General features: G+C 40.4%; 1 protein-coding gene across 1 annotated transcript; it reads left to right on the forward strand.

The window, feature by feature from the left end:
* Positions 1 to 323: 323 nt before the first annotated feature.
* On the forward strand, positions 324 to 7,583 carry LOC122740392 (lymphocyte antigen 6H-like). Its single transcript, XM_043982519.1, has 3 exons — positions 324 to 399; positions 5,637 to 5,777; positions 7,387 to 7,583. Exons 1-3 carry the CDS (start codon positions 324 to 326, stop codon positions 7,581 to 7,583), a joined length of 414 nt encoding a protein of 137 aa, XP_043838454.1.
* Positions 7,584 to 8,669: the final 1,086 nt, after the last annotated feature.

Genomic DNA, 8,669 nt, shown 5'->3' on the forward strand with positions numbered 1-8,669 from the left:
ATCATGGACTCAGAAGATGCCACAGTGATATCCAGCCCATCCAGAAACATTCTCTAGAGGCGAAAGAGAAGATACCAATTTATTTCTAAATAACTTCTCTTCCAGATGGACATCAGCAAACTCAGACTGATACTGCTTCTTCTTTTGAAGAGGAGGTCTTGGTGACTAAGGTGGCTCAGCAAGATGGTCATCTGAATTGCCAGATAATCACCTCACTTGGGAAGGACAGGCTGTCTGTTAGAGCTCGGGCTTCCCCGCCTCTCTAGGCCCATAGCTGCCTTTCTTGCTTTTGGAAAACAAAGGAGTCTTCTAATTCTGTTCCCATGCTGTCCAAGTCTAGAGTTGGCTCCACCGGGGGGCTCTTCCTTCCTATCATGATGATTTCTTTCTTTCCAGCTGGTAAGTCACTTTGCTCAGCTCTGGCAAGCATATGGGTCTCTTGGTGAGAAGTCTATGTGGAGCATGGAAAAAAATGATTTGGGGACTTTCCCTCTCTATGGCAAGGGGTACTGAGGAAAGGGAGGTCTCAGTGTCAGAAACTGTGTGGGTTTTATGGTTAGAACTAGGGCTGGGTCCTTAGTGGGTGTGGGTTGATTCATTGTATGGAGGAGAAGCCAGTGGTATCACTCACTTAAATTCAAATGAACAAATGTTTTATTTTATTTACTTTTCTAATTAATTTTTTTGTTCGTGAGGCAATGAGGGTTAAGTGAGTTGCCCAAGGTCACACAGCTATTGTCAAGTATATGAGGCCAGATTTGAACTCAGGTCCTCCTGAATCCAGGGCTGGTACTTTATTCACTGCGCCACATAGCTACCCCCACAAATATTTTATTAAATACTTACTTAAATACTTAGTGTTGCTAGATGGAGCTTTTGAGAATGATAAAGCTTAGAAAAGATATAATCTCTCCTCTAATGGAGATTTCATTCTAGTAGGGAGAAAAGGGGGAAGATGATACATTCATAAGGAAGGATAAGGCAATAAGGGAATAAACATTTATTAAACACCTACTATGTGCCAGGCATTGGGCTAAGCACTTTACAATAGTATCTCATTTGATAATAATATAATATACAATTTGTTGTTGTAGTTCATTTGTTTTTTTGGTTTTGTTCATTTGTTTTAAATTGTGTCTGGTTCTTCACGACCCCATTTGGGTCAGGAAGACTCATTTTCCTGAGTTCAAATCTGGCTCCAAGCACTTAGTAGTTATGTGACCCTGGACAAGTCACTTAACCCTGTTTGCCTCAGTTTCCTCATCTGTAAAATGATCTGGGGAAGGAATTGGCAAACCACTCCAGTATCTTTGCCAAGAAAACCCCAAATGAGGTCATGAAGAGAGGTGTCCAATACATAGTTCCTGAATGAAGGTTAACTGTGAGGGAAAGTAACATAGCCCAATTTTGATGAGGTTTGGGAAGGTAAAGAGGAAAGTCAGGAAGAGGGGAACCCTAGCCAATGTGGCTTCAATTCTGCATTCAGCATCCCTGGGCAGTCAGAGGGTGCTGGGTCTTTGGTCTCTGAACAGTCTGGAATTGGAATTCCCCCCAGAAAGCAGACTGATAATGAAGACAGCTATGTAATATGGTGCAAACCTGTCACCTCAGATCCTTTGTTAACTCTTCTCTGCCTTCAAAGCCCTCCCAAGTAGCACTTGCTACCTGAACTTAGCAAAAGCTCCCTTTGACTCCTGGTTATTAGCTATTAATCAGATGTTTTATTAACCACTTAAGACTATATGTCAGTGCAACCAGCTAAAATGAATTCCAACAGATAAGGCATCAGGCTTTGGGGTTTCTTTCTCTAAGTCCCATCAAGATTCTTTGGCTTGATTCCATAGAGCAATCTGGAATTATGCCCAAAGGGCTATAAAGCTATGTATACTCTTTGACCCAACAATACCACTATTAGGTCTTTTCTCCAAAGAGATCATAAAAAACGGAAAAGGACCCACATGTATAAAAATATTTATAGGGGCAGCTAGGTGGTGCAGTGGATGGAGCACTGGCCCTGGAGTCAGGAGTACCTGAGTTCAAATCCGGCCTCAGACACTTAACACTTACTAGCTGTGTGACCCTGGGCAAGTCACTTGACCCCAATTGCCTCACTAAAATATATACATACATACATACATATATATATATATATATATTTATAGCTGCTCTTTTTGTGGAATTGGAAATTGAGGGGATGCCATCAATTGGGGAATGGCTGAACAAGTTGTGGTATATAAATGTAATGGAATACTACTGTGCTGTAAGAAACAATGAGCAGGCAGATTTCAGAGAAACCTGGAAGGACTTACATGAACTGATGCTGAGTGAGATGAGCAGAACAAGGAGAACATTGTACAGTATCAACAACATTGTGTGTTGATCAACTGTGATAGACTAGATTCTTCTCAACAATACAATGGTCCAAGATAGTTCCAAAGGACTCATGATGGAAAATGCTCTCTAAATACAGAAAAAAAGAACGATGGCATCTAGATGCAGATTGACCTATACTACTTCTATTTTTTTGTTTTTCTTTTTTGAGGTTTTTTCCCTTTTGTTCTGATTCTTCTTTCACAACATGACTAATGCAGAAATATATTTAATGTGATTGTACATATATAATGTATATCAGATTGCTTGCTGTCTTGGGGAAGGGAGAGGAGGGGAGGGAGAGAGAAAAATTTGAAATTAGAAATCTTATAAAAACAAATGTTGAAAACTATCTCTACATGTAACTGGAAAATAATAAAATACTGTTATAAAAAAAAAAAAAGATTCTTTGGCTTGTCCATTCATTCTCATTCGGTTTTCCTCTTAGTGAACTCACTCATTCACTATACTTATGTGGTAGTGGTTAGAATGGATTTCATTCTTCTGGTTCTGCTTTTCTTTTTTCTACTTCATATTATTTTAATAAAGAAAAAGAACCTTGCAGGTTTCTTTGCATTCTTCATACTTGTCAGTCTTAATTGCATTATGTTCAATTCCATTACTGAACCACAATTGATTTAATCATTCCTCTGTTGTTGGGGATTTGGTTTGCCTCTAGTTTGTTTCTTTGTTTATTTTTAAATAATTACATATAAGCTTCTGGGCAAACCTTTAAAGACCTCTCTTTTTATGTTTGTTTATTTTTGCTAACGCTTTCAATATAGTTCAAATTTTCAATATTTCAATACATTTCCAATAGGTCAAAGGATATCGTTGTTTCTGTAACTTGTACTGAGTACTGCCTGACTGATAGTTGCAGAAAAATCCTATAGCTTCCCAATCCTGGTAATTACATTTCATATGTGTGGTCTGTCTCCCAGGCTATACTTGGTGGGGGTTTTTTTTGTTGTTGTTTTTTTGTTTTGGTGAGGCAATTGGGGTTAAGTGACTTGCCCAGGGTCACACAACTAGTAAGTGTCAAGTGTCTGAAGTCTGATTTGAACTCAGGTCCTTCTGAATCCAGGGCTGGTGTTTTATCCACTGCACCACCTAGCTGCCCCCCAGGCTATACTTAAGGAGAGAATCTAATACATATTTGTCTACACAACTGTAAGGGCTAAAATTCTAGCTAGTCTGTCTAAAATACCTAATGAGTGGTCACCAATAAATTATAGGCTTTAGCAAGAGTTAGGCTTTTAAGCATTTATTAAGGAGAATAAGAATTTGGTAAAGAGAGAGAGAGAAAGGCCTAGATTCATCTATCTATTAAAGGGAGAGCACATTTCTAGCTCCGCTCTCCACCAGCGTCCTGATGAAAGAGCGAGAGCGCCAGCCTCGCCCCTCTTCCTCCCACAAGCAAAAGTCACTTCCTGACGCCAAAGATCCACATGTCTTGCCCTCAGATGCCTTCTCCTCATGGCGGAGTGTTCTGCAGTAAGTCTCCAGCAGGTGTGTCATTCCAATCGTTACACAACTATGTGGTATAGTGAATCCAATGTTGGACTTAGAGTCAGGAAGACCTGAGTTCAAATCCCATCTTAGATGCTTATTAGCTGTGGGTCCCTGGACAAGTAATTTCATCTGTCTTAGTCTCAGTTTCCTCAACCATAAAACAGGGATAATATCTCCTACCTGACAGGTGCGATCAAATGAGTTATGTATAAAGAACTATATAAAATGATAACATTATTATTGTCATTTTGGTGTCCCTGGAATTGGCCATAGGACACATGGTAAGTATTTGATAAGTTTGTTTGCAATAAAACTTTTAAATTTTCAGATAATAATGTTTTAATAAATCATTTAATTAAAAAGAATTACCTAAGAGTAGAAGATAGGCTGCACTAAGAACAAATAACTGAATGTAGAATGCCTGCCAGTTATTAGCCTATCAACAAATGGTGTTTATTTTTATTTGTTAATTTCATTTTTTATTCTTTATTTAAACACCAAAGAAAAGCACTCATATATATATATATATACACATCAGGACACACAAAGGATTCTATACAAAACTATGAATCTCTATTTCATACTGCTTGCTTTTTATTTTTGTCCTTTGAAATGTTTTTGTTGATTCACTGACCTCATCTTGCGCAGGATAGAGGTACAATGGGCAGTCACATGCCCTATCACTCTACTTACTGGCACACAAGCTTTCATTGGCTTCACTTCTTACCTGGGCTAGTTAGGCTCTCCTCTCACAGCCTGGTGCCCAGTCCCTTTCCTGGGGGTCCACCATATTGCTGCTAGACTTAGTTCTAAGTCCCAAATGGTTTAGCTCCACGATGAACAGAACTCCTGACCTCAAGTGATCCACTGGCCTTAGCCTTCCTAGTAACAAGAATTATATACATGTACTACTGCACTGGCCATATCATTTGCTTTTTCTTTTTTTTAAGTGGAACAAATTCTATATGCTGCTTTCAAAACTCTCCTGCTTCTCTGTGCTTCCTTTTGAATTTTTGTTCTTTTCTGTGCATTTTATGTTTGTTTTTAGGCAGAGCAATGAGGGTTAAATGACTTGCCCAGGGTCACACAGCTAGTAAGTGCCAAGTGTCTGAGGCTGGATTTGAACTCAGGTCCTCCTGAATCCAGGGCCGGGGCTTTATCCACTGTACCACCTTGCTGCCTCCTTTTCTGTGAATTTTAATAAATGTTACAATGGAATGCTTTTTTTGCGGGGAGGGAGGGAAATCACTGTTGTTAATCACCCCCTATACACCCACAATTAACCAAGAAAAAGAAAGAGAACTCTTGTTATAAATAAGCATAGTTAGGCAAAAGAAATCCACACGGTATCTATGACCAAAAATGTTTCTGTACCTTGTGTCCATCACCTCTCTGTTAGGAAGTAGCTTCTCCCAAGAGAAGGGAAATAATTTACCTAAGATCACATAGGTAGTAAGTAACAAAGGTAGGATTTCAATCCAGGTCCTATAACTCCAAATGCAGGCTTCTTGTAAAGTTGACCAGTTTGGGGTCTCCTGCAATAGACAATGGGGAATCATGGAAGGTTTCTTTGTAGAGGGGATTGAGTGGAAAATGAGAAAAAGAAAAAGAGGAAAGACTAAGACCATGCTAGGCTGAATAAAAGGCAAAGAGGAGGGGGGTTGGCAACTGGGAATTTACCCCCATGACCCAGAAGCCCAAAGGTGCCTGCCTGCCCAAAGCCTGACCTTCACCACTCCACCATTTTCCCTTAGCTCATGGACTTCAGTGTTATGCCTGCAATATCGTGGTTGGCACCCAGCACATTGCCCCTGGCTGCTCCAAGCCAGAGATTGTCACCTGTTCAGAATCACACCAAGGCTTCAAGCACAAATTCTGCATAAAAACCGAAAGTGGTAAGTCCTTCTGTGTAGTCCCTCTGCCATACTAGAGATGACTAATGTCTGCAAAGGAAAGGTTAGGGGTGGGGTGGGAATATCACATCTCTTCCCCCTTGTAGAGCTCTTTATGGTATATTGGAAGAGGAGAATGTAAGCTCCTCTAGGTTTTGGACTTTGTATCCCCAGTGACTAGCCCACTGCCTTATATGCATATAGTAGGCACTTAATACGTTTTGGCTGAATTAAATTATTGTTGAAGCCTAAAACACTTCTCTATTTATTTATTAAGATTACAGGAGTATAGATTTAGATCTCGAATGAGGTCTTAGAGGAAGGACAGCTTGTCTAAATCTTTCATTTGATGGGTGAGGAAATGAGTATAGAGAAATTAAATGACATGGTCATACAGCTAATAAATGTCAGAGATGAGATTGGGCCCAGCTCTCAGATCCCAAATTCAACACTATCCACTATGTCATACCTGATCTCATTTGGTTCTCATTATAACTCTGTGGTAAGAGAGGGAGGCCACGTCTTATCCCCATTTTACAGAAGAGGAAACTGAGGTCAGAGAGATCAGTCAGTCAATAAAAATTTATTAAATTCCTACTATGTGCTGGGCACTTGTGTTAAGTGTTGGGGATACCAAAAAAAAAAAAAAAGGGCAAAAGACAGTCCCTGCCCTCAATGAGCTTATAATCTAATGGGAGAAGACAAAACATAAAAGGAAGCTGAAAAGTGAAGGGGAATCCTGATTTAGGGGAAAGATAGAGAAGTCCAGAGAAGTGCAGCTGGATGGGCAATGAGGGGATGACTGGTCTGGGCACCCTTTTTTTTTTTTTAGTGAGGCAATTGGGGCTAAGTGACTTGCCCAGGGTCACACAGCTAGTAAGTGTTAAGTGTCTGAGGCCAGATCTGAACTCAGGTACTCCTGACTCCAGGGCTGGTGCTCCATCTACTGCGCCACCTAGCTGCTCCCTGGGCACCCTTTTTAAAAGGAGGTTCTGGGAGGATATCTTTGCTCTCCACCCTCTTTTTAGAGAGAGTGAGATGATTAGCCCAAAGTAATACACAGCAAGCCACCAGCAGATCCTGGACTTCATTCATTCATTCAGTGAACATTCATTGAGTCCTCCTATGTTCAAGATATTGTGTTGGACGCTGAAGGGGAAACAAAGATGGATGAGCTATAGTCCTTCCTTTCAAGGAGCTGATGATCTAAGAGGAAAGTCACCAAGTAAATAAACAATGATGTAAGTAAGACATCATGTGAAAGCACAATGACAGAGGTTCAGGGAGCTAACAGACCTGAAAAGGGGAGGGAATCACTTGTAGATGTATGTATATGAAAAAGCTTCTTGGCACATGGAACATTTGGAACGGACTGAAAAGACGGGTACAAACTGGACAGGTCATGTTGGAGGGGGCTATTCTAGATGATTCAGCTCTAGGATTCTACCAATCTCTCACTTTGTGACTCTACAGTTTATAATTCCACTATCATAGATCCTGAGATTAAAGAGGAGACTCTCACCCACTTCTGGGTGGTTTGGGGCTGGGTCTCCTTTTCTGCTTTTTTCTTTTCCTAATGTGGCACTTCTGTTATACTCTTGTATTCTCACAGTGGTCCTGGGGATCCTGCTCACCAGCGGCTGTGCCACCTCTCGCCACTGCCAGCAGCAGGAACTACCTGGAGTGCACATCCGCTGCTGCCAGGCTGATCTCTGCAATGGTTCCCTGCGGGCTGCCCAGGCTCTTGGCGTGTTTTCAGGGGGCACCACCCTTATACCCTGTCTCCTTATGGCTTTCTTCCTTCTCTAAGACCACTGAAGTCAGCCTGAGGGATTTTAGGCTCCAGGAAAATACTCTGGTGGGTGAATATTGGGAGCATCAAGTCAAGCCAAGTCTGCCATGTTCTCAAATGTCTTTATGGAGAAAACCCCTGCTTCCTCTTTCCCTTCCAGCAAAGTTGTACTTAACCAAAATGGTGGGTGGTTCCCACCTAGTCTCCAGCAGTATTTCCAAAGAACACAAGGGGCTGAGGTGTGTCTCCCTAATGCAGTCCAGTGTGATGTGTGGGTTTCTTTTATGTCCTGTGGTTGCTTTTGCATTTTCATCCATATTCAATGCCTTATCCTTCAGAAAACTCCTAGAACTCTCTGAGTCAGCATAGTTTAGTGGAAAAAGCATTACTTTTGAATCTAGAAAAACTGAGTTTGCTCCTAACTACCTGTGTGACCTCAGACAAGTCATCTAATTTCTCTGGGACTCACTTGTTTCATATGAAACACGAGGTTAGTGGTATTAAATTCACTGTAGGCCTTATGTTGACTTAGAAAACTATAAATTAACATTATCTATGTTGTGTTTTTAGTTACTTTAAAAATATTTTCCAATTGCATTCTTTTTTCTTTTATTACATTTTTCTTTAAAAATTTTTAATTTTTCCTTTTCCTTTTTATTATTATTATTAATGATTATTATTTTTTTTCCCAATTGCATTCTAATCTGGTTGGGAGTTTTGCTCGCTGCAAGAGATTTGACACCAAGTTTAACACCTCTGGATCTTATGATCTCTTCTAGTTCAAAACTTCTACTTTCCCTTTATGGGTGGCAGAGAATTTATGCCTGAATTCTTAGCTTCTATCTTGAAAGAAGTATTAGAAACCTGGAATGAGAGGAAACAAATCTATTTGTCCTGTAGTCATATAACTCCAGAAAGACCAAGACCAGATCTGGGGAAATCAATGATCCTTATATTGAGCTAGGAACTACTTATGAATTGAATGGATTTGCTGAATTTGTACATGCTCTGGGACCAATCCTCATCCTGTTAACTTCTCCTCAATCTTTGACACTGGTGATCACCGTTTCCTCATGGATTCTCTCTAGGTTTTAGGTGGGGTT

The sequence above is a fragment of the Dromiciops gliroides genome, chromosome 2 (assembly GCF_019393635.1).
Source record: "Dromiciops gliroides isolate mDroGli1 chromosome 2, mDroGli1.pri, whole genome shotgun sequence".
NCBI lineage: Eukaryota > Metazoa > Chordata > Mammalia > Microbiotheria > Microbiotheriidae > Dromiciops > Dromiciops gliroides.